Raw genomic sequence first — 27,188 nt, 5'->3', positions numbered from 1 at the left:
ATTAATTTTCTGCTTAAAATTCCTCAGGTAGTTATTTTGAAAAGAATGGTATCCAGAGTCGTCTGGATAGCACATATCCTCTGTGATTTTGCCTCAACCTCCAGCCTCCTCTCTGTTCTTGCCTGGTATCTAGCTTCACCTCCAGTAACTGTAAGCCCTTTTGGAGCCCACCACCCTTTTGCTTTGTTGCCTGTACAGTTATTTATGCCATTTCTCTTGCCTTACATCACTGTACATGTTAACACTGATTTTCTTTCTATTATCCTTGTTTTTTGCTCCTACTGACATAAACCCAGAGATACCAGACTCATCAGATTGTACCTTTTGTGTCAAAGCTTCCATCTTTGAATATTCCAATCTTACTTGTTATAATCTTAAGGACAAAGATTGTTATGTTCATTCATATATTTTTTGTCTTCTAATGATTAGTAAGGACAAAATGTTTTTAACATTTAAAAGATATTCTTAGCTATCCTTCCATTCTGTTTTTAATTTCCCTCTTATGAGTGCTAGTACCTGTCATGAACCAACAAATAAAAAAAACTATTTTAAACTACTCTTAAAAGCTAATAATTGAAATTTGAATCTGTAAAAAAATATATTCAGACTGCAGAAGTTTTGTATTTTGTGCTTCACAGTATAAATCTGAGTCCTTTAATTCTCAAGTTCTTTCCTCAAAATTCTAATACCTAAAAATATTGTAGTTTTTTGTTTGTTTGTTTGTTTTGGTGTGTGTGTGTGTGTGTGTGTGTGTGTGTGTGTGTGTGTGTGTGTGTCAGTGTCTTGAGATAAGGTTTCCCTATATAGTATAGGCTGGCTTTGAGTTGACTATGTAGGCCATACCAGTCTAGAACTTCAGGTAATCTTCTTGTCTCAGCGCCCAGAGTGCTGAGATTATAGGTATATACACCACACCCAGCTAAAAATAATAGTTCTATGAGGTTAATTTAATCATCTGTGGCACCACAATCAATAAGTTGAAAATGCCAGGAATACCAAAGTAAAGTACTGGTTGCATTTTTAAAAGTTTGTGGGTTTACTATCTGCATAGTTGTTTTTGTTGGTTATTCATTTAAGAACTTTGTTGTGTTTATTTTGTTATTTTTATTTGATAGGATTTTTTTTTTTTTTTGTCTTCTTAGGAGAGTGAGTGCAAAGCATATAATCCTAGACCTTTCTGTAAAACATACACAATGGACAAGCAGCCTCTGAATACTGGCGAGCAAAAAGATATGACAGAGTTTTTTACTGATCTAATTACTAAAATTGAAGAAATGTCTCCAGAACTGGTTAGTACTAAAATAACATTTTTTTGAAACATATGTGGATTTGCCTGTATTTTGTATTACTGATTTTTGTTTGTTTTATATTAAAGAAAAATACTGTCAAAAGTTTATTTGGAGGCGTAATTACGAACAATGTTGTGTCTCTGGTGAGTATTACATCTGGCTTTTGTTATTTGGCAATTATGTTTTACTTTATTATAACACATTGCTAATTTTTGTCTATCCAATCAGGACTGTGAACATGTCAGTCAAACTGCTGAAGAGTTTTATACTGTGAGGTGCCAGGTGGCTGATATGAAGAACATCTATGTGAGTAATAGTGTACATAATTTTTCACAGTTTTTTATTTGTTTGTTTTCTGGTGCTGAGGGTTGAACTCAGGCCTCCATGCTGAGATAAATCCTTAGCCCTTTTGTATTTTTTATTTTGAAGTAGGATCTCACTAAGTCCCTTAAATTGCCTAGACTGGGCTCAAAATTTTAATCCTCCTGGCTCAGCCTTCCAGTGTTCAAGGATTACAAGGATGTGCCACCGCACTTGGGTATACTTTTAACTCTTTGTTTATAATAGGTTTAGCATTTTTCATGTATTTTCTCCTTTTCTGCTATTTAAGCGAGAATTAATGGTAAACCACAAAACTGGCTTTTGTCTGATCAAAATGTAAACACTTTAATCCTTAAAATATTTTAGTAAGACTCATACGAAAGAAAACTTTCTACTAAAAGTAAGAATTCACTTTTTAAAACAAATTTGTTTTTTTCTTTCTGCATTCTGCCCAGAATCTCACTACTACTTCAGTGTGTTTACATGCTATACACAATAATGTGAAATTTTAAATGTGGTTCTATACACAGGAATCTCTTGATGAAGTTACTATTAAAGACACCTTAGAAGGTGACAACATGTACACTTGTTCTCATTGTGGGAAGAAAGTAAGAGCTGAAAAAAGGTATGATTTTGAAATGTAATTCTTATCGCTTTGATCAATTATCCAGTGAAAGACTAAGAATAAAGTAAGATTAAACTTTTAAGAAATTGTTTTTTGTAAAAATCAGCCCTGTGGAGCTCAGTGTCATATAGCAACCGTTCATTCAATTTGACATACCATTTGCACTAAAATGAAATTTAGACTCATTAAACTTGCAAGAAATCTAATTTTTAGAAGCAGATATATGGAAGTTACAGGCAATGATTGTTTTTAATCATCATCTGTGTTCTCAGGTCTCTGAGTGTAGTGACTTGTTCTTAGGTAATGTTAGCTGATTTTTACATAGGATTTTTTCATTTAATAAGCACTACTCTCTGAAGTTTACATGATTTCATTTAATTAATCTTGACATTAATTTGTGGTAAGATACCATTGTTACTCCTGTTTTATCAGGTGATGAAGTGGTTGTGAGGAAAAATAGAGACATTTTCTGAGTGCTGGCCCCCTAAGACAGGAAATGGAGATGAACAGTCTCTAGGGAAATAGTTAATCCAGTTGAAGTTGAATTCTCTTTAAGCCATCTAGGTGAAAGTATTCTGCTAACAGTTGATAGCTGTTGGAGCTTGGAAAGAGTTCTGAGTTGATCTGATATTTGGGGGTTAGTTAACTTTTGAGTTAGAGTTGTGTAAGTTTTATAAACTGTATTCAAGCTGATTTTTTTTTCTTATTATGTACATTGATGTTGTTTTGGGTTGCTTAAGTTTTGGTGTATCTATTAAGAATACTCTGCCTCAGTTTAAATTTTTATGGAAGTTCTTGAAAAATAATGTTTTAATCTTCACAAAATTAGTTGCTTTTCAATAGTTTAGTATTTCATGACAAAAATCTTACTATCTTTTTTCACTTCTATGTCATTCTTTCAAGATAGCAATGTAAGTAGGGCTGGGGATTTAGCTTAGAGGCTCAAGCCTCATAAGCGCAAGGTCATGAGTTTGGTCCCCAGTACCAAAAAAAAAAAAAAAAAAAAAAAGATATCAGTGTAAATGTATCTTTTGTCTTTTGAGACTGGTCTGTGTAGCCCAGGCTGCCCTAGGACTCATGATTCTCCTGCCTTGGCCTCTTTTTGTGTTGAGATTATAGGTGTACATTGCCATATCTAGCTGATGTCTTTTCTTTCATCTGTGAAATAATCTAAAATAAATATTGTTCTCATGTATTAAAAAGAAAAAGGATTGTAGACTGAGTGCCATGGGTCTCAGCTTTCCTAGGCTTGGAAGAATAAACAGTTTGAGGACAATGTGGTCTGCTTAGTGAGACCCTGACTCAAAAAATAAGGGCTGGGGAGATACTTAGTGGTAGCCACTGGCTACCGCTTGCTTACATGCACAAGACCCTGGATTCAGTCCCTAGTACTGAGAATTTTTAAATTGTGTAGCTCAGTTGAAACCAAATCAATAGCTTGCTTGATAAAAACTTTTTCAGTGTGTATTTAAAACACTCGTGCATTTTTTTCAGATTTTTTCTTTTATTCTTTTAATTCATTAATATATTTAAATTCTGTTTGCCACTGTACTGTACACTCAGTGGAGTATAACAAAGAATCTATTCACAAATTAAAAACATACTTTACTCAGTGTATATAGTGGGAAGTTCTTAAGAACTGTGATTTGGCAGGTTTGGAAAAAAAATATGACCAGGTAAAATATTATTTGTAGACTTCAATAATGCTAATGTAACTAGAAATAGCATATAAAGACCATCTGATAGTTAATTATTAGATACCTTGTGTCTGCAGAAATTCTTAGTTAGGCTGGCCTATGTGAAGTAAAGGGTTCATAACAACTAGCAATGGAATATTAGATTGGTAACAACTGATGGCATCAAATGGTCAAATGGTTGACATCCATATTGCATAACTGGTTTATTGAGTATCTTCCTAACAAAGAATACAATTGTTGGAAAGGATTTAGTGCTAAAACCAGCCTTAATGTGAACAGGAAAAAGTAACAAAAGCTAAACAAGGTAAGAAATAAAATTAGGGTAGGATGTTACCCTATGAACTTAGAAGAGACTCTCAAAATGATGCTCAATTGGCATAGTTTATAAATGTGAAATAAACAACAGCTGAATAAAAGCTTTAGAAAAATACCACACAGCTTTTGGTGGGATAAAGGGAGTTTGGCAATAAAATACAGCAAGGATAATCAAGGGCTTTTCTAGATCAAGAGATCTGGGCATATTTGAAATTAGAATGAAAAGCTGTCGTACCATGAGATACTAAAATTGCTTAAGAGAAATCTTGTTTATCTCAGTAAACATTTTCAAAATGAATGAATGAATGAATTTATTGAATGAAAGATTTATTTAGTTCACAGTTTGCAGAGGGTTTAGTGCGTAATCAAGGCATGGTGGTACAGCAGAACGGCAGCAGTTCATGACAGTGAAATCAAAATCAACAACTGAGGAGGAGGAACAAATTTCTTACCATTGCTTATATTGTATGCACTAGCATTCATACCCATAATCTCAGCATTATTACAAACTTTAGAAGTCTGCCCTATGACTGCGTGAAGTTTTGGGGGGACATATAGACACAAATTACAACTTTCCATCCTGGCCCACCCAAAGACTAATGCATATCCCTTTATGCGAAAGGCATTTAGTAACCAGGTGTGGTGGTGCACACCTGTAATTCCAGCACTAGGGAGGCTAAGGCAAGATGATCACTGTGACTTTGAGTCCAGCCTGGGTTACAAAGAAAGCTCAAGACCAGCCTGAACTGCATTAGTCAGACTTTTTCTCAGAAAGATTCCCCTCCTTGCAAAAAAAGGCATTTAGTCTATCTCTAAGAATTGCCAAAGTCCTAATAATTTTAGCATTACTGAAAAATACAGCATACTCTTAGCTGTGAGCTCCTGTACAAAAGAAAAGAAAGTTAAAGACTTCCAACATTCAGTGGCATAAGATAAACATTTCCATTCCAAAAGTTACAAATGGGGATATGAAGAAATAGGACCAAAGCAAATTGAAAATCCAGCATGGCAAACATTAAATCCCATCGTTTCATGTGCATCATCCAAGACAATCTGTGACAATTTGTGAACCAAAGGGCTTGGGTGCTCTGTCCCTACAGCACTTTAAGTTTGTTTCTTAGATTTGCATTGCTCCCTCCTTGCAGCTTTCCTTAGATGATTCCTAGCTTTTCCAAACTTCTGGCCAGGGATTTATCTCAGTGGCACAGAACTTGCCTGGAAAATGTGGAGTTATGAGTTTGATTCCCAGTACTCAACACCAAAAATACCAGACTCTGGAATCTTCACTGCATCTTTTGTTTCATACAGCTTCACACATGTCTTCTCAGGAGCACACTGCCTGCCCTCCTGGGCTTTCTTCTGAAATCTGTGTAAGTGCCTTCGTGACCTCACAGTTCTTGCCTTTCTGCATGTACCTAAAACTAGCACCAAATGGATTATGCCAAGATCTGCTGCCAGGTAGAGCAGTGACCAGGGCTTCCCTCTCTCTTGACTGGATCGTTGAGCATTTTGAATCTAATTCTGAGGAGCATTTCTCTATGACACTGCCATTCTGGAACATAGTTCTCTGGGGCTTTCATTTTTGCATTTTTGAGGCTGCAAAGGATAAAATCCTGCTGCTGCTTGTGATGTCCTCAGGCCATTTTTCCTGTTCTCCTATTCCTTCTCAACAGTCAAGATCTCTGCTCTATATTTTTAGTGGCTTTACTGGACCTTTCTTTCTGGCCAAACGCATAATGTTTTAAATCATTCTGCTCAGCTCTTTGCTCTTGATTTTCTATATAGACTTGCCAAAAGTCTCCCAATAGTAGCCACGCCACTGTCTCAATATTGGACTGCCTTGAAATTTCTTCTACAAGATTAGTCTACCATCCTTAATCTCAATCTTAGGTAAAGGTTCTGGACATGAACAACATGCAGACAAACTTTCTTCCAAGCCATAACACACATCATCTGTACTCCCAACAACCAGTGCAATCCTTCCCAGCAGAAACCTTCTGAGCCTTGTCTTTACTGGCAGGATTTCAGTCAGCCTTCTGATTTTCTGAGTTCTGACTCGAATTGCCCAGACAGAACAACCTGAGGCGTTCCAGCAGTACTTTTTCATCTTGCATCCCCAAACCTTTTCAGACTCTTCCCACAAACCATTCCCAAAGGCTCTTGAACCACATTGTCAGGTCTAGTCTCAGCACTAATGCCACTTCTCTGATACCAAATTCTGTCTTCTAGTATATATACATTTGAAAGGAATGATATTTCTCTGTTCTCAAATCAAGCTGATTAAGAAAAAAGCTATGGGTGGATATAGTGAAATAGAAGCTGAGTAGTATAGGCAAATTTATAGGAAGAAGACATCCTCTGTGGAAAAGTGAGTTGGGTGAGTTTTGAACTGATCCAAAATGAAGTTAGCTGCTGTAGAGTAGAGTAAGTCATGAAAAGATGATAGAAGGGCTGAATCAAGCGCTTTGGAGCATCTCTTTCTAATTAGAATAAATTTACTGATAACTCTGCCATTGTTAAACCCCTATGTCAGGAAACATTCCCTCATTTTAACTAATAGGATTCTGCTATTTGTCTAGAGTATCTGTCACATCTCTTCCAAACAAAATAGTTATTTAGTGCTTTTCAGTATATTCTTCCTATGCTTTTATATGTCTGCAATAACATTGTGAGTCAACAGAGACGGATGATTGACAAAGCAAACAAAAAAGTTTTATCTCCTCAACAGATCGTATTCTGCTCTATCTTTTTAAATTTCTGGGTTTTTTTTTTTTAGTCTTGTAATTCTTTTTGAGTAAAATGTACCACTGTAACACTGGTTTGTACTACTGACATATTATTCATTTACGTATCAGTTTACTTAGAATGCTTTGCTGTGCTGTATCTTCTTAATTTGGGTGTCTTAAACTGAATAGATTTTCAGATGTGAATTTTTCAGATGTCTGTTTCTGTCTCTTTCTGCATCTGTTTTCTTTGCTTCTCTTTTTTTCCCCCTAGGCTGGCCTTGAACTCACTATTGCAGCCCAGGCTGGCCTTGCACTAGTGCTGATCCTACCTTAGCCTCCCTATTGCTTAGATTATAGACATAGGCTATCACATTCAGCTTCTCTCTCTCTCTCTCTCTCTCTCTCTCTCTCTCTCTCTCTCTCTCTGTATTCTATCAGCATGCATGATTTTACTATCTACAAGCTCTTTAAGGACTCTTAAGAGCATCTAGGATGGAGTTCATATTTCTAACTTTACATTTAACTGATGTCTTTTGGAGGGTTTGTTTGTTTTGTCTTTTTTTTTTTTTTTTTTTTCACTTTTTTGTTGTTGTTGAAATAGGATCTTGCTACATGTTTGTTTCAAACTGGCTTTGAATTTACAGTATAACCCAGGCTGGTCCCAAGCTCACAGTGATCCCTCCTGTCTGCACCTCCTGAGTTCTGGGATTACAGGCATGCACCACTATGCCCATCTTGACTGTCATTTCTTTAACCGTGTTATTTGCCAGTCTGCCAATTAATCTGACATTTTAAGTTGCAGAACTTTGTATTTTCTCTGCTTGTAATATCTTTTCTTATTTCTAGTTTCCTTAAATTTTAATTTTTAACTAGCCTCTTAGTTTAAATCATTTTTTTTTTAAAGACTTAATATGTGCTACAAACTAGCCTTGAATGCACTATATAGCTTAGGCTGGCTTCTAACTCATAATTATCCTACTGCCTCAGCCTTCTGAATGTTAGAATTGCAGGTGTGTGCCACCATGCTTAAATCAACTTTTCTTTTTTCTTTCCATTTGTCTGTTTTGTTTTTTTGTTTTGTTTTATTTTGTTTTGCATTGAGGAGTTGAACCCTGGGCCATACATGCTGGATAAGTGCTTAACTGCTAAACTACATCTGTAGCCCCTAAACTAATCCTTTTAATCCTTATATACTACAGTAAGAAATTATTCCCTAAAAGTCATATTTTCTTTAAAAATCCAAGCTTGTAGTAGGTATTATAACTGCAGTTTTTTGCACTTTTAAATTTAAACCAATGATGTCATACTCTAAAATTTAGGTGACTAATTATTTGCTGCCACTGCCACTTTTGCCTTTGTAGTAAATAATAAACAGGTGACACTGAATGCTATTTGCCAGACATTGTTTCAGAGATAATATGAGGTAGATATTTGAATCAGTCTGTGTCTCCCTTTATCTCTCTGTCCCCACAAACTCTCCCTGGATTGAAACCCGACTTTTCACATTGAACAGCTACCCCTGTAGCCCCATCCTCCATATTTTTTACTTCAATATCAGGGTCTCAGCTTACTGAATCTTGTAAAATTGCACATACTGGTCTTAGCCTTACAGTCCTCCTGCCTTAATTTCTTTTAGTGCTGGGATTACTGGTGTGTACCACCATGCCCAGTTTAAACTTCCTTTTTAAAATACGGAATTAATCTTAAGGAGGTTAAATAACTTGTTTAGGTTCATATCTAGTAAGTAATTCACCCAGACTTTCTATTTCAAATTCAAAAAAAAGAAATTTTTTTGATTCCTGTTATTAAAAGAGGAAAAGAAATTGGGTGTGGGATCTCATACTTGTAATGTCAGTGCTCTGGGAGGCTGAGACAGGAGAAGAACAAGATAAACCACTTGGAAAGTTGGTGAAACTATCTTAAAAAATAAAAGCTTTGCGAAGGTAGCTCAGTGTGAAGACTGATACCAGAAAATAAAGTAAATAAAAGAAAAGGAAAGAAAACTCAGAACCAGAGACCTGTTTTGACTCTGGAGGATAAATGATACAATTTATACTTCCATTGAATTCTGTGCTTTCATTATTATTTAATATGGTGTACTATTTTTTTTTATTTTCATCATTTAGACTTAAGATAGCCTTTTCAGAATAGAAAAACTTATATAAGAGAGGGATATATGTAGATTTTGTTTTTTTTTTTAATGTTTAGTGACAGGGTATCACTGCAGTTCAGGTTGGACTTGAACTCACTATTTAATATAGGACGGCCTCAAACTTGGTGACAGGACTATCACCTGCCTTAGCCTTCTGAGTTGTAGGATTATAGATGTGCACACACTAGGCTTTATTTATTTATTTGTAGTGCTACAGATCAAACCCAGGGACGCATTCATAGTAAGCAAATGTTATAACATTGCAAATGCCCTAACCCTAGAAACAGTTTTAGTAAAAATGTGATTTAGAACACTGCTATTTACTTACTCTGCACTGAATGTTGAGATAGGTATGGCATAGCTGTAAATGAAACTAAAGTATTTTCAAAAGTCAGTATTTAATGGACATATTTTACCTTTCAGAGCATGTTTTAAGAAATTACCTCGCATTCTGAGTTTCAATACTATGAGGTATACATTTAATATGGTCACAATGATGAAAGAAAAAGTGAATACACACTTTTCCTTCCCATTACGTTTGGATATGACACCATATACCGAAGATTTTCTTATGGGAAAGAGTGACAGGAAAGAAGGTAATTTTCCATTTCTTTCTCTCATCTGTTTTCTTTTAGGAAGTAGGGTGGGTATAGATGGTTCTGGGAATTGAACCCAGGGCCTTTGCACCAAGCTATGTCCCCAGTTGCCATGATCTCTTTTTTGTTACTGATACAGCATCTTGGTAAACCACTAACTTGCCCAGACTGGGATCAGCTTGCTATCATCCTGTTTTAGCTCCCCAGAATACTAAGATTATAGGACGTGCTATTGTGCCCACTATTGTCTGTTTTTTACATGTCTTTATAAAAGCAAAGCATCAAGTTGTCCTCATCTACACAGTTAATAAAATTAAATTGAATCATAGAAAGAAAAATGTTTTTGAAGACAGTGTGAGCTGGGTGTGGTGGCATATTCCTGTAATTCCAGCACCTGGGAGGCTGAGGCAGGAGAATCACCACAAATTTGAGGCCAGTCTAAACTACACTGTGAGACTGTCAACCAGAAAATAAAGACAATGTGGTTCATTACTTTAGTTACCCATTAAATGTATACTGTTTAGTAGAACAGTGTTGTAGGCATTCCTCCAGACAGTTTAGATGTAATGAAAAGCACTACAAATATGGTTCCTGCCTTTATGGAGCTTAGGTCTAGGAGTATAGGTCTTATGTTGAGCAAAAAGTGCAAGTAGAGTATGCTACCAAGTAGGATAGTGAATATATCATGAGTCTAACAGAGTTAAGACTTAGTTGACAAGAAAGAATAAACTTCTGGATAGGAGGGTAGAGAGTGAGTATACTATTGAGATGGGCGAAAGGCTGTGATCAGAACATATCTTTTTTTATTTTAAGAGGTCAATAATTTTGGTCATTATTGATTATTTCACTGTTAGAAATTTTTCAGCAGGAAATTGAAAAATCGGTGGCATCTAGGAGTTGAGTTAAATGAATAGGAAGAATACAAAAGATGTGTGGTGAGATCAGTCTAGTAAACCATACTGAAGATAGTGGTTTAGATGAGAACCAGTATCAGTAGAATTAATAAGACTTCATGATCGAGTGAGTAAAAGACTTAAAAAGTTACCAAACATGTATTCACTATGTGGAACTTAATGCTATTTTTATAGTAATAGGAATGACAACATGATGAAAAACCAAAGTCTTGCTTCCTTGAAGCTTGTTGGTTGATTGGATGTTTTGAGAAAGAGTCTCACTGTTTTTCAGCCTGGCCTCGAACTCACTATATAGCCCAGGTGGCCTCAAACTTGTCGTGAGCCTCCTGAATGCTGGATTAGCTTACCTTTTTGTTGGTCTTCTAGAGGAAGGAGGAATCAGGGTTGGAAACGACTGGTTTCTAGCCAGAAAGAGGTAGTGACCCCACTCTCACAAAAAGATCTCAAGGAGGATGAAGTGTGATCATAAATATTAAATGATAAAGAGAGGGATTTAGTTCCTACTAAGAGCAGAACTAAAAATAACAAGTTAAAAGTCTGGTTACTAGAGCAATTTCATTTGACTGTTGCAGTATGAGGATTGTGGTAAGTTAAAGATGATAGCTGTTTCATAAGTAGATAACCACTGAATTATTACTTCCATAAAGTCAGTGATTTTCAAACTCCTGATGTGCCTCAAGGACCACAGGCATAATAAAAATAAAGTGGTAAGAGAAGAAAGTAGGAAGTATTTAGCTCATGTTTCTTTCATTTTTCTTAAAAGGATATTCCTTTTCATATAATAGTTCTGGCAATGTTTAATTAAAATTTTTAAGATTTGAAATAACTGTTGTACTATGCAAGGTTTAGTGAAGAGAACATGTTTTAATCTTTAACTCCAGTGTCCAACACTTACTAGATGTCCAATGTTTTATCCTTACTAAATGGGAAACGAGACATACCAACAGTGAATGAATCTGTCCTTTCAAGAGAAGGGCATATATTTATTCAAAGAGAGGAAAGAAGGTGGAGTTCAGCTATGAAGCAATATGGAGTTATGGGAAACAATTTTTATAGTTAACGATTTGCTTTTGTGTATGAGTTGCATGAAATGGCCTTGTAGAAATATTTGAAAATGTCGTATCTTACTTGCTTTTTCTCATTGTTGAGAGAAAAATACCTGACATCCAAAGTTAAAGGAGAAAAGTTTATTACCTCACAGTTTGTAGAGGTTTCACTCCATAGAGCAGGGCAGCATGGCAGGGGCATCAAAAGAGGAGACACAGTCCATAGCATGACAGGTAGAAGGTAGTAAGCAGCAGAAGCAAGCCTGCTTCTCCTTTTTATCTCACCCAAGCCACCCAAGGTGGGTCACCCTTAATCCCAGTATCACATACCCTAGATCCAGAGATCGCCAAAAGCCCACCAAAGAATGCATGAGGCCTTGGCAGGGAATATATGAAAGCTGTAATTTTTAGGTAGAATTAAGAAGTGGGATTGCTTATATATGTCCTGTTTTGCCAGACCAATTAGAAAATTTTAGGACTTCCCAGTATTTGTGCTTCATTATATTTTTCATGATTTTTCAGTACCAGTAGAGATAAAGGAATTGGCCTACCTACATACGTAGGCACATCCATGCTCCTTGGGTCCTGTTACTTAACCAAATCTGCTCTCACTACCTTGTTCGTGATTCTGCTTTTTCTTTTCTGAGTGATGAGAGGAACATAGGTCATAAATCATTTATCATCTTTAAAACATTTGAAATATTTTTTCTTTAGTGTTTTTTATCTTTGGATTTTAAATCTTTAGTTATAGGAAATGTATCTTTTGTTTTCTTATACACAAAGATCCTGGTATATGGGCTATTTTTGATTGATTGATTGTTGAGCAGTAGTAGTTCAGGCTGGCCTTGAACTTACTATTTAGCTCTTGCTGTCCCATCCACTTACTATGACTAGTTGCATGGGTTATAGATTCCTTGAAGTAGGAGGCTACAGTTGGTGAATGACTAGCAAATAGTTGTTTTATAAAGCTTGAATTCATAAAGCATCCGTGCCTGTTTCTTTACATAAATTGTTATAAAAAGTTATCCTAAAATGTTACTGTTAGGCAGTTTTCAAAATTACTGCCATTATTTTATACAAATCATTTCAGGTTTTAAGGAAGCCAGTGATCATTCAAAAGATACCGAGAGCTATGAGTATGACTTGATAGGAGTGACTGTTCACACAGGAACAGCAGATGGTGGACACTATTACAGCTTTATTAGAGATATAGTTAATCCACATGCTTATAAAAACAATAAATGGTGAGTTTTAAGTATTATTTTCTTTATACTTTAAAAAATAAAACTTTCTTCCTTATATTTAAAGTATATTTGTTGCATTTTCTCTTCAAATGTGTTTTCAGGTTTAAGTTTTCTAAAAACTTCCTATAAAAGAATTTTTTAATGAATGTGATTTTCAAAAGAATATCAATCTTGGGACTGGAGATTTAGCTCAGCGGCATAAGCACCTGCCTTGCAAGCAGCCGGTCGTGAGTTCGATCCCCTGTACCAATAAAAATGAAAAAGACCAAAAAAAAAAAAAAAAAAAGAATATCAATTTTTGTTTAAAATTTGTTGCTTATTTTTTACTTTGATTAGTACATATTTGTGGTTCATAATGATCACATTCATTGTAGGAAATTGGTACATATACATTGCAGTTTAATTTTTTTTTACCCTTGTTTTATTTTTCCAGCATCTGATTTATTTTTAAGACCTTAAGTTAATTATCATATATACAGATTAAAAACCAGACTCTTATGCCAAAGAACATATAAAACACATAAGACAATTGTACTAAGGCAAGGTACACTTTTAGATATGTGGTTTGTATTGGATTGCAATACCTTTTTTTTTCTTTTTTCCCTTTGTCTTCTATTTTGTATTACATATAAATATATATGTGTGTATTGTACTTTATTTTGTACTTTATATGTGTATATTGAGTTTTTCATAAAAGAGAAACCATGCTACATCTAAACTTGTATGTTTGAATTATTTTACTTAACCTCGTCTCAAGGTGCATCCATTTTCTGTGTAAATAAGGAACAGAATATGTAATAGGTATTGTGATATAGGAAGAAAATAATCACATGGGAAGGGGAACTAGGAGGAAATGAGAGAATAAAAACAGGAAAAGGAAAAAATTGAAACAAAGCTTTTATAAATAAGGAGGGGAAGTAGGGTTGAAGAGAGGATAGAGGAATGAGAAAAAAAGGATCAAGATATATCATGTACAGGTGAAAATTCTCTATGAGGAGTATGACCGTTACATATACCTAAAATAAACTAGGAAACTTAATTTTTTAAAAAATGCATCCATTTTCCTACCAGTGACTCCAGCTTATCCTTTATATGACAGAGTAGTATTCTACTGGCTATCAGTCGCTTTTTAAACTTACAGATGTTTGAACTCTTGAAAATTTGATTACTGTTTTCCTCAGAAAGATGAACACACAGATATTGGCATACAACCACAGGAGATTCATAGGCAAAACTTCACTTCTTATATCATACCTTCTCCATGCATTCATCCAGAAGCTGTTAACTGAATACCTCCATTGGGTGGCCACAGAGTCCTTATGTTTGCTACTTACGAGTTATCTGCCCACTCTTCATCTTGCTTTTCCCCTCCCATACACATTTTCGTTTTGCCATCTTTTATCAAGCAAACACTTAGAAATTAAGTCACTCTGAGCTGTGTATTGGGCCACAGGTGTGGTGAGGAAGGGTCTCATGAACAGAAACTACATGTGTAGTAGGACATGTTCAAAGATATTGCTTTGAACAAAATATATAATTATTAATTGATCTGCAGTGAGCAGAATAGTTTCCATTCTGTGATTTCTCTTTTAGCCATCATATTTTTACTTAACCATTTGAATATCTTTCAGTAAGTATATTGTCTTTTTATTGTATATTTTGAAATGGTGTCTATAACTGAAAATTTTCATATCTCTTTTCTTTCCCATCTAGTAGCTTTATATATTATAGTTAAGAAAGCTTTCTGTTCCTTGTTTATGTTAATGTTAATGTTTATGTTATGTTATGTTATGTTATGTTATGTTATGTTATGTTATGTTATAAAGGCATCCATCAATTTTTTTCTTTTCTGATGCTAGGGACCAAACCACAGGTTCTTGCATGTGCTGGTCCAATGCTTTTCCACTGAGCTGCATCCCCACACTATATCTGTTGGATTTTAAGGTTGTTTATGACCACTGCAAACTAATAGACTTGAGTTTAAGAACATGTTAGAATTGACTTTATGAAATAATAATTTGATAGTATTTGCAATTTAGCAGTATATAAATACTTTTACATAGTAGCCATACTTCATCAGTCCTATGTGCTCTGTTTTAGGTATCTTTTTAATGATGCTGAGGTAAAACCTTTTGACTCTGCTCAACTTGCCTCTGAATGTTTTGGTGGAGAGATGACAGTAAGTATTCAGAAATTATAAATGGTTTATTATTCTATGTATCATAAAATAGCAGAGTCACTTAAATTTGTTACAATTGCTATTATTTTTTTTTGTCTTTTTCCTTTTTATCGGTATTTTACTTGTGATGTATTCAGTTTCAGTATGTTCGTAATATACAGTAGACACTAGGAAATATTATAAAATTATTTCAGCCTTCACCATCTGGGTGTGATGATTCATTCCTGTAACCCTATCACTGGGGAGGCAGAGGCAGGAGGATTGCTTCAAGGCCAGCATAGTGAGACCTTACAAAAATTGAATAATGCCATGAGAATTATAATCGAATATACTGTTTGTTTAATTAGTTTTGTGGGATTAACCAAAGTGACATTATAGTACCTTTATGTAATCTGAAAAATCTTGCACAAGGAAGTTGGCTGAAAGAATTGTAACTTGGTATTTTCTATAAAACAGCAAGCAGCAACTTGGTTGATACTAGTTATAGAATATAAAGAGAACATCTTTCATTAAATATTTTGTAACAGGACAGTAAAAAAAATACTGCAGTTCTCTGTAGTCATTTTATCCTTGCACAATACCAATTTCTTGAAAACTTCAAAAATTTTTTAGACAGCGTTAAGAGTGCTTGCCTAGTGTGTGCAAGGCCCAGAATTTGTTCATTCTAAAAAAAATCATTCTAAATTCACTCATTCTAAAAAATCATTTGTGATTTTTATTTCATAAATAAGCTCACATAGAGGTTTGAGGTTTTTATGTTACTGTTTTTTCTTTTAAGATAACTTTAGGGGTTCTTTGGGGGTTTTGTTTGTTGTACTTTTATGCCTATTAACGTCCTATATTTTAATAAAGGTTTCCTTATTCCTTCTGTGTATGCTTTCTCTACCCTTCTGTGTAGAAAAGTAGTCTGAGTAGAAAAGGGAAATAAAAACCTACAATGCATATTTTGTCACTAAACCGAACACATTGCTACATGTTATTCGTAGGACATTTGCTTTGAAGTTTGTTCTTTAAAAAAAGAGATAAAAGGACTGGGGATTTAGCTCAGCGGTGTAAGTGCCTGCCTGGCAAGCACAAGGTCATGAATTCAACCCCTCCCCCCGTACTTCCCCCCCCAAAGCAAGAACAAAATATAAGAAACTTAAAAGATAGTTTTTCAGATTAAAGGTCTATTTCATCTTCTTACTCTTTTTCATCTTTTCTATCACAGTATAATTTTCTAAGATTACCAATAGAACTTTTGTCTTTCTCCTGATTAAGGGGTAGCTCGTACATGTTCTTAGAAGCCCCACTCCTTAACTCTTCATATTCTACATGTGCAGTTGCTATCTCTTTCTCTCTTCTTTCTTGTTGTGGTTGGGTTTGAGTTGGTTTTGTTTTGTGACAGGTTCTCACTATATATAATTTAGGCTGGCCTCAAGCTCATAGTGATCCTCCTGCTTTAGTCTTCCCAGGGTTGACATTATAGGTATGCACCACCATGCCTGGCTTCCCTCTTTTCTTTCACCATTTTTCTTTTCCATCATTTGTCTTGTGATATTGTTGGCTAATACCTTCTTCTGATACTTTTTTCTGTGTCAACCATCAATTAGTTGGTTGGTGGTTGGTTGGTTTGAGAAAGGGTCTCATTATGTAGTCCAGGATGGCCTTGAATTCACTGTGTAACCCAGGCTGGCCTCTAATTCACAGTGATCCTCCTGTCTCAGCCTTCTGAGTACTGGGATTACAGACATGTAGCACTATACCTGGCTATCAGTTACACTTTTTTAAATGTATATATGACTAATCAGTTTTATTTGCAAAAATGTATTTATACCTCTGAGACTCAAAAGGGGCTTTTTTAAGGATAGATGGAGACACATGGATACTATTTTGAGATCTTAAGTTACAATTTTATGCTTAAAAGATATTTCAGTTACCTGCTTTTCTGATTTATATAATGTTGTGATATCTGGGCACGGTAGCCCATGCCTATAATCATGGCACTCAGAGGCTGAGGCAGGAGGGTTATAAATTCAAACTTGGCCTAGGCAACTCAGTGACTTAGATCTCAAAAAAAGGATCTGGGGATATAGTCATTTTGAAGAACTTGGGTTTAATCTCTAGTACCACAAAAACAAAACAAAAATAAGTTTGAGGATGTAACTCACTGTAAAGGCTCTGAGTTCAATGCCTGTTGCTAAAAATGATGATGATAATGATGTTGATGTTGGTACTGGTAAGAATTTTGTTTCAATTTGATGCAATTTTTGGTGGGTGGGTTGGTTGGTTGTGATGGAGTAGCGCTCTGAGTTTACGTTGGTCTTGAATTAATTCACTGACATGCCCAGGCTGAGCTCAAACTGATGCTGACCCCCCTGCACCAGCCCCTCATGTGCTAGAATTACAGGCATGTACCACCATGCCTCCTGGCATCAATGTGGTGTTTTTATTTCCACTTAATACATTGCAAAAATTAGGTCCAGACCAACTATTTCCTCATTATACCTTAATTTGTTTTGTCTTGTTATATTAAAATTTTCTTAAACAAGGCAAATTTTTGTATGATTTTTTTTCCACAGACAAAGACGTATGATTCTGTTACAGATAAATTTATGGATTTCTCCTTTGAAAAGGTAATTATTTCTTTCATATAAAGTAGTTTTATATTTTCTTCTACATTCTCTACTGTGAGAATTACATCTTGTACAAATGAAAATATTCTGTTTTTCCTTGCCTCTTAAAGACACACAGTGCATATATGCTGTTTTATAAACGCATGGAGCCAGAAGAAGAAAATGGCAGAGAATACAAATTTGATGTTTCATCAGAATTACTAGAGGTATAAGTTAACTTTATTTTTAGCAACAGTTTATTTTGTTTATATGAGATATTATGTAAGAATAAGTTTTATAGTAATAACATCTATTATCCCATACAGAATTTAAGAAAATTTAAGAAATAGCTGTACAGGATGGCATAGGTTTGTGATCCCAGCATTCTCAGAGGCTGAGGCAGGAGAGCACAAGTTCAAACCCAGCCAGGGCAACTTGGCAACTTTTCCAGACTGTGTCAAAATAAAAAATAAAAAGGTCTGGTAAAATAACTCACTGTGAAGGCTCTGGGTTCAGTCCTCAGTACTGTGGGAAACAAGGACTATTTATATATAATCATGGTGTTAACTGACATAGTTGAATGAGTTTAAAGGAAGTGGAAAATAATTTTCGGTGAAACTAAAACTAGAAAGCTGAAAGGATTACTGAAATCAGTGTGTGCTCACATGTAATTCTTGTGGTCAGTATGTTCTTTTTCTTGGATTATGTGATAAATTTGCAAATTTTTTTCTTGTATGTCATGATATAAACACTCCACATAGTGCATTTGAAATTAATTTATTTATTTTATATAAAATATCTCATTAAGCTTTGTTTCATATTATAGGAGGTAGAAATGGTACATTATTGATTATATAACTCAATATGTAATGTGTCAGTATTATAAACAAAATATGAAGGAAGCTGGGGCCTGGAAATGCTCTAGAGCTCTAAAGCAGGCCATACTGCGATGTCCCAAATGTCACTGTACAGCAAGAGCCTTAATATATGATTCTGGACCAGTGTAGAAGATTGATGAGACAGACAGAAGTAGCCAAAAATCTTTACTGGTGAATTAAAGATGGATTTGAGACCTTTAAAAATGAACCTCCCGCTGGGCGTGGTGGCTCTCTCCTGTAATCCCAGTACTCAGGAGCCTGAGGCAGGAGAATTGTTGTGAGTTAGAGACCACCCTAGGCTACAAAGTGAGCTCAAGGCCAGCCTGAACTGCACAGTGAGACCCGGTCTCAAAAAGGCCAAAAAAAAAAAATGAACCTACCAAATTGGGTGTAGTGGCATACACCTGTAATCCCAGCACTCAGGAGGATTGCCATGAGTTACGTAGTCCAGCCTGGACTACGTAATAAGCACAGTGCCAGCCTGAACTACAAAGTTAGACCCTATCTAAAAGAAAAGAACCTACCAAAGCTGAATTGGTATAGTGGTGTGCACCTGTAATCCCACCACTCACTGGGCTAACGCAGGAAAATCATCATGAGTTTAAGCCCAGCCTGATCTCCACACGCACACACAAACCTACCATCTCACATTTCAAAATGCATATGTGAAATGCAGTAGTACAAATCCAATAATACCATTAAGCTGGAGATTTTTTTGGTTTTGGTCCTGGGAATAAAATTCAGGGCCTCACTTGGTAGGCAAGTACTGAGCCCACAGAGCTGTATCCCCTGCCTAGTATCATTAATCACAGAACAAATCTGTACTAGATAAATTTATGGACCTGAGAGTGCAGCTCAGTGATAGCCCATGTGGTTAGCATGACTAAAACTTTGGAAAGATAACCAGAATGAAAGTTATAATAATAATTACCATTATTTTACTGACTGTCTGAAAAAAGATTTAAAAGCATATTTAGGATATTCTGAAAGAGGAACACAAAATAATGATCCTAGTAATGTTAGTAATAATCATTCTCATAATTTTTATAAATACAGCATTTGCTCTTTCAGAACCTTTACAGATTTTTTAAAAATCTTTGATCCCTTGAGGTAGCCAGGTAAATAATGGTTTTAGTATCTTTATTTCTTTTACCTGGGAACAATTCAATGTAAATTATAGGTGCCTAGGTTTTTGTTGGTTTTATAGTAGTTTTACGGCATATCTTTTTTATCTAATAAAAATATTACTGAAAATGTCTGAAGTAAACTACTTTCTGATATTTAATGTGGATTTTTTTCACTAGTGGATTTGGCATGATAACATGCAGTTTCTTCAAGACAAAAACATTTTTGAACACACATACTTTGGGTAAGTTATAAAATTTTTTTATGTAAATAGATTGTTTTACTTTGTGCTTTCCAAACTCTTCTGCAAGAACTTTTTAAGTTATTCTTTTTAAATTCTAGGTTTATGTGGCAGTTGTGCAGTTGCATTCCAAGTACATTACCAGATCCTAAAGCTGTATCTCTAATGACAGCAAAGGTAATATATAGATAAGTTTATCGGATTCATTACTTTAAAATACCTGAATCTTTTTGTGCTTAAATGTATCTTTTCTTACAGTTAAGCACTTCCTTTGTCCTAGAGACATTTATTCATTCAAAGGAAAAGGTATGTATGTATTTTATTTTGTGAATTTTTGTATCATTTATGTCATTAGTTATCTTCTGGGTTGAGTTATTTTTGGCTCAAAAGTTCCTGTTTCTTGACTGACTTCTTTTTCTTTTCTAGCCCACAATGCTTCAGTGGATTGAACTACTGACCAAACAGTTTAATAATAGTCAAGCAGCTTGCGAGGTGAGGTGAATAAGTTTATAAACAGAACATACTTAACAGTTTTCTTTGTTTTGTTAACTGAGGTACCATATAAAAATTACTTTATCGGTTCTAAATCACGGTGAACCCAGGGTAAGTTGTTTCTGTTTGATGGCTGAGTTATAATTATGTATCAAATCTTTTGTACTAGTTAAATAATCATCACTGGTTGTTTTTTTTTAAGAGGATAAAACCAAGAAAAACAAAACAGAATAAACCCAATCAGTATAAGTAATACAGGACTTCAAAACCTTACAAAATCAGCAATATTTACCATAATGCCTCTTTGTTGTCTTCAAAATAGCTGCAGATACCTTCAAACATGGTAAAAATGGAACAGAATAGAGCAGAAACAATAAAAACAAAACAGTGGAATAAGGGACTTGAAAAATAAGCTAATAGTAAATCCAAAATAGCTACCATTTGTCTTGCTATCTTTTAAATAGCTGCTCATGCCATCAGATTTAACATAATAAAAACAAAAGAGAATAAAACTCAACACAAGAAAAAATGAAAATGATATGGCCAGGCAGGGAATCACCTTTTGGTGAGACCTGGTTCTCTACCCCTGCCCACCCCACCCCAGTCCTCACATGGCACTGACTCATAGAGAGGCTTGGCATGGCTGTCACCACTTTGGCAGTATTGCTGTTATTTTTTAAAACCTTGCCCCACTTATGTTACAACAAGATAAAACAAACAATTTAAAAGACTCAGTTTTTCTTTCACTTCTTTCTGTGCTGCTTCATATTGAATCCATGGCCTCATGCTAGGCAAGTACTCTACCACTGAGCACAGATACTTCTTAAAATACTTTTTTTCCCCTTCCTTTCTGAGGTATAACTGTCAAAAATTACATATATTCAAGGTATACAGTGTAGTGACACTAAAATTAGTGCTATCGCTTATACTTGGAAACTATTCATGTAAGTCAGGTATCAAGGTGCAGCACACATGTAGTAAAATCTCAACATTTTGTGAACTGAGGCAGAAAGATCGCATGTTGAAGCCCAGCCTGGCTGTTAATTGACCTGGTTGGACCCTGTCTTAATGAAAAGGGTGACAGATATACCTCAGTCTAGAGGCCCTAGGTTTATTCACCAGTACCATAGGCTCTCCCCTCTCTAAATTAACGTGTATTTGTAAGTGATGAATACACTTTAAGATCTCTTCCTTTTAAACAGTACCATATTAGTAACTTTTTTCAGTAATGTTATGTGTAAAATCTCTAGAATATGTTTATCTTATACCTGAAATTTTCTACTCTTTGGCTAACATCTCCCCATACTTATATATACCTATCTCTTCACCCCCCTTAAAAAAAGTTCTAGTAGATAAAAGTTTATATTCAGTTTTTTTTTTTTTTTTTTACCTATTTTAGGGAGTGTATATCCCCAAACATAAACTCACTGTGTGTCTGCGTTTGTGTTTGTGGTACTAGGAATATAACCAAAAGGCAGCTTTACCACTAATCCACACCCTTAGCTCTTTTAGTTTTTTATTTTGAGGTAAAGTCTCACTAAGTTATCCAGGCTGGCCTCAAACTTGTAATCCTCCTGCCTCAGCATCCTGAGCAACTGGGATTATAGGTGTGCATCACTCTCCACAACTCAGTAAAATTTTTTTACTAGAAAACAACAAGGTGGAAACTTCCCTAGGAATATTAATAAGTCTTAGGATTTTCCAAAGGTGAGAGATAACAGCCTAGTGATGAGTACATGAAATCAGTTTGAGTTTTTATTTACTTAGAAAATCATTTAATTTTATTTGTAGCAATGTATTAAGAAAATCTGACCATCAGACATTTCAGACAAAAAGTGCAGTTTTTTTTTTTTTTTAACTTTCAGTGAATTTTTGGAAACATGCAAGAAAGTCTAAGGTCATAGTGAATTCTCCTGTACTTATTGCTCTGATAAGTAGTAATACAGTGAAACTTTAATTTACGAACTTTGTTTTTATGATTTTTGTGGAAGATGCTTGTATTTGTGTTCATATGGGGAAGACAGCGACGGTCATGTTTGTTACCTGATGTGGAGTTCATGAATGGAAGTAAAATTTTTGCTAAAAGCTTTTGTTTGTGAATTGAATTGTTTGCAAACAGAAGCGTTTGTGAGTCACTATGTTGTCATTCTTGTTTTATCTTCCTGTCCTCCCAGCCCTTTTTTTTCCACCTGAAGTGTTTTAAGAAAACATATATCATTCATTCATAAAAACTTGTTACTCTTTTTCTTCATGCCCTTTTGTACAATCTGCTCTGAAGGGTATCTTTACATGCTAGCTTTGACTAATTACATTTTCTGGGTGTTACTTAACTCCTCACCGCTGCTGTTTTTAAGCAGAAGGAAAATGATTTGTAAGGTCATATAGGAGAACAAAAGATTCTACAGTCTGACATTTATGAGGACTAAGAGAAAAATAGTGTTCTATATTACTCTAATTAGGTCACCATCATATGAATTGTATATTATAATTTTTAAAAGAAATTCTTGGAATTGTACAATGAGGTGGTCATGGTGGCTCACATCAGTCATGCCAGTGCTCTGCTGAACTATATAGCAAGCAAGATCCTGTCTCCCCCCCCCCAAAAAAACTGTAATGAGATGATCATTGTTATTTTATATACAAGATTTTTTAATAACTAGGGAAGCCATTTTATTAAGAAGTTAATTTAAACATCAAGTGGAGGTAAATTATGACTTTCATCTTATTTAACAAATATCGGTTGAGTATTAAATCATGCTCTGTTTTCTTAACAGTGGTTTTTAGACCGCATGGCTGATGATGACTGGTGGCCAATGCAGATACTAATTAAGTGCCCTAATCAAATTGTAAGACAGGTAAGGAAAAATGTATTTGAAAAAATTATTTGAAAAAGAAATGGCTTTCAGTTTAATTACTTAAATTTACCTTTTAAAACATCTTAATATTGCAATGAAAATACTTTGAAAATATCTTAATATTTAATACTTTGAAAACATCTTAATATTGTAATGAAAATACTTTGAAAATACATCATCTGTTATAAAAGGCATTTTAATATTGTTTTCACTAACCTCTTAACATCAGCTATTACTCTAATCAAGGGACTAAAATGAACATTTTCTGGATATAGGAAGATAAGTTATAACTGCTTGATTTTTCAGATGTGGATGCTTTATGAGTTGTACTGATTATTTTTCAGATCCTTAGATAGTCTTAACTATAAGAGAATATATAATAACCTAGAAAGTTAAGTGAATTTCAATAATGCCGTGGGAACTGTCAGATGAGTCAGTTTGTTATCATTACATTATTGGAAAATTACATAATGAAAATTTCAGTATTGCTTTTATCTTGATTACTTTTCTTATTATTGACAGAATAACACTCAAAGTAAAAAGAGGAAGAGTTTAGCTCACAGTTTGTAGAGGTTTCAGTTCATAGGTTGCTGGGCAAAGGGGCATTGCAGAAGAGAAACAGTTCATGTCAGGCAGGAAATAGCAAAAACAAACAAGCAAACCTCAACAGTGGCAGCTTTTATATTCTATATACACTGCCTGACTTAGGGCAAATGCCAACACGATCACTGAACTAATTTAATAATCACACATCCTTAATTCCAGCATCACACATTTTAGACCCAACCGCCTCTGAAAAGTCCCACCTACAACTGCATGAAGCTTTGGGTGGGTATCTAGGCACAAGCCATGACAACTTTATGATCATTTATGACACCAAACCAGAATGTTAGCCTGAATTTTGCCGCTTTTTAGTCGAAATAGAATTCTCACACTGTAAAAGTCACTCAATCCTTTCAAACAGTAAAATTTAATAATTTTTGATATGTTCACTATCTTGAAAAATTGTAACTACTATAATTTTAGAACACTGCATAAAGAAACCTCAGTTCCATTCTCCTCAGCGCTTGCCTACTAACCTAATTTCTGTCTCCATTAGTTTAATCATCTTGTTTAGGAATTGTCCATGTTTAAAGTTTGTATCCTTTTTTGAGCGGGAAGTATTGGAGATCGAACTCACGATCTTGCGCTTGCCAGGCTGGTGTTTGTGCCGCTGAACTAAACCCCTGACCCCATGTCTCCCTTTTTTGGCCAAATATTTCACTGAATGATTACACCACATTTTATTTATCCATTCATTGGTTGATTACCATTTGAGATGTTTCTGTGTTATTTTGAATAATGATGGGCATTTACATAGAAATTTTTGTTTGGACATAATATTTTTCTTTTCTCTTTTACTTTTCCTTCTTTGTGGTAAGGATATTGAACCCAGGACCACTGAGACAGGACCCCAGTCCTTTTTAAAATTTTTTTTAATGTTAAAACAGAGATGCATAGTTGCCCAAGTTGACAGCTGAAATTCATGATCCTCCTGCCTCAGCCTCCTGAGTAACTGGAATTATAGGCATATGACATACATTCATTTCCTTTTGGTATATATTTAAAGTAGAATTACTAGGTATTGTGGTCATTCTTACATTTAAAATTTATAGCTAATCTGAGCATGGTGGCACATGCCTGTAATCCCACCAAGTTCAAGATCAGCCAGGGTTACAAAGTGAGCTCAAAGCCAGGCTGACCTGCATAGTGATACCCTGACTCAAAAGACAAAATTAAATTAAATTAAATTAAATTAAATTAAATTAAATTAAATTAAATTAAATTAAATTTTAGGTATACTAAAATTTTTTGTTGTTGGAAAACATCAGGCTGGCCTCCCAAATTCAAAGACACAGTTCAATAAGAACACGCATTTCTCATACAAAGACATAGAAATGGCCATTAAGTATGTAAAGAAATGTTCAATATCTCTGGTCATTCTAGAAATGGAAATTAAAACAACATAGAGAGACCATCTCACTCCAGAAAGAATGGCTGTCATCAAGAAAGTAACCAGTAACAAATGTTGGTGGGGTGCTAGGGAAAAAGGAACATTCAACAGTGTTGGTGGAAGAAGTGTAGACTGGTATAACCACTGTGGAAATCAGTATGATGATTCTCCGAAAAACTAGGATCGGAGGTTCCATTTTATGCTATTCCCCTTCTGGGTATTTTCCCAGAAAAATTGAGAACGTAATACCACAGTGGTATATGTGCACCCATGTTTATAGCAGCACAGTTTATAGTAGCTGAATCTTGGGAACAACCCACATGCCCATCAGCCACAGAATGGATAAAAAAGATGTGATTTTTTTTTTTTTTTTTTTTTTTTTGTCTTTTTCCTTTTTATCGGTACCAGAGATCGAACTCACGACTGCCTGCTTGCAAGGCAGGCACTTATGCCACTGAGCTAAATCTCCAGCCCCAAGATTTGATATTTTTATACAATAGAGGATTACTCGGCAATAATAAAGGATAAACTTGAGGCTTTTATAGGTAAATGGATACATCTTGAAACCATACTCATAAGTGAATTAAGTCAAACTTGCATGTGTAAATATCATACGGTCTCCTTAGTGTAAAAAAAAAAACCAAAAACTCAAAGGGTAGTAAAATTCAAAATATACAGTAGATACTGTGAAAATGAAAGGGAAAGAAAGTGCTCAGAAGGAAAGAACAACTGGGATAAGAGAAAATGGAAAAGATTATTCTGTATATAGATAAAAACATGTATTGTGTAATATCTATACAAGATAGATAACTATACTACTAATCTCTAATGTCATCAAAAAGAACAATTTGTGCTTTCAAAAAAATGAGGGGTTTTTTTGTTTTTATTTTTAGTGACTGTACCACTTTACATTTCTTCCGATGATGCATAAGGGTTTCACTTTAGTATTAGCTTATTTTTGCCATCCAGGTGTGTATGAAGTAGCATTTCCTTGTAGTTTTTATTTGCATTTGCCTAACAGCTAATGATATTAAACATATTTTCATGTGTTTATTTGCCATTTTTTTGTGCTTTTTAGAGAATCCCTAGCCATTTTTAATCCCATGTTACTTTTGAGTGAAGTCATATATTTCCTTCTCTAAACCATTGTTCCTCTGACAAGCACCTGCCCTCCCCTGCTGAAGAAGATGAATATAAAGCGTTGCCAGTCAAGGAGCTTTTGTGAAGCTTTTAGTTTGGTTATCTGTATTACTGAAGCCTATATTTGGCTGGATTTTTCCCAGTATACCATAAAATTGAAAGTTTAGGGCTGGGGATTTAGCTCAGCAGCATAAGCGCCTGCCTTGCAAGCAGGCAGTCATGAGTTCGATCCCCGATACCAATAAAAAGGAAAAAGACCCAAAAAAAAAAAAAAAACTGAAAGTTTATTTTTTGGTGCTAGAGATCAAACCCAGGGCTCTAAATGAGTTAATAAGCATGTGCTTGGCCACTGAACTACACTGCAGTCCCCTGAATGTTGTTTTACTTGTCTTAAATTTTACACTAGAGATTAAACTTAGGTAGGATCGAGCCACATCTGTAACCCTATCTATCTATGTATCTATTTTTTTTTTTTTTTTTTTGAGACAGTGCCTTACTATGTATGTCAGGCTGGCCCAAAATCACAGCAGTCCTCCCACTTGAGCCTCTCAAGTGCCAGAATTACAGGAGTGTGCCACCACACCTGGCTCCAGCCCTTCGAAATTTTATTTTGGGATAGGATCTCACTAAGTTGCCCAGGCAGACCTCAAAATTGTAATTCTTCTGCCTCAGCCTTCTAAGTAGCTGGAATTACAATTGTGCATTCTCCCAACTTGAATTTTCCCTATACTTTGAGGCAGGGTCTTACTGTGTAGACCAGGCTGTT

General features: G+C 35.0%; 1 protein-coding gene across 9 annotated transcripts in view; it reads left to right on the top strand.

Annotated features, from left to right (window-relative positions):
• The window catches only part of Usp34 (ubiquitin specific peptidase 34), a 246,358-nt gene that overhangs the window by 178,197 nt on the left and 40,973 nt on the right, over positions 1-27,188 (top strand). For all 9 annotated transcript variants that reach the window (XM_063229478.1, XM_063229475.1, XM_063229480.1 and 6 more), the window contains 14 exons: positions 1,143-1,289; positions 1,376-1,432; positions 1,518-1,595; positions 2,141-2,235; positions 9,549-9,721; positions 12,772-12,925; positions 15,026-15,104; positions 17,666-17,719; positions 17,830-17,925; positions 19,881-19,945; positions 20,044-20,119; positions 20,201-20,248; positions 20,369-20,434; positions 23,209-23,289. In XM_063229478.1, the coding sequence (XP_063085548.1) occupies positions 1,143-1,289; positions 1,376-1,432; positions 1,518-1,595; positions 2,141-2,235; positions 9,549-9,721; positions 12,772-12,925; positions 15,026-15,104; positions 17,666-17,719; positions 17,830-17,925; positions 19,881-19,945; positions 20,044-20,119; positions 20,201-20,248; positions 20,369-20,434; positions 23,209-23,289 (1,269 nt within the window). The remainder of the gene's footprint in view (positions 1-1,142; positions 1,290-1,375; positions 1,433-1,517; positions 1,596-2,140; positions 2,236-9,548; positions 9,722-12,771; positions 12,926-15,025; positions 15,105-17,665; positions 17,720-17,829; positions 17,926-19,880; positions 19,946-20,043; positions 20,120-20,200; positions 20,249-20,368; positions 20,435-23,208; positions 23,290-27,188) is intronic.

This window comes from Cavia porcellus, unplaced genomic scaffold (assembly GCF_034190915.1).
Source record: "Cavia porcellus strain 051 isolate PalLab524CR breed Dunkin Hartley unplaced genomic scaffold, mCavPor4.1 scaffold_18, whole genome shotgun sequence".
NCBI lineage: Eukaryota > Metazoa > Chordata > Mammalia > Rodentia > Caviidae > Cavia > Cavia porcellus.
This window is presented reverse-complemented; position numbering and strand designations above follow the sequence as displayed.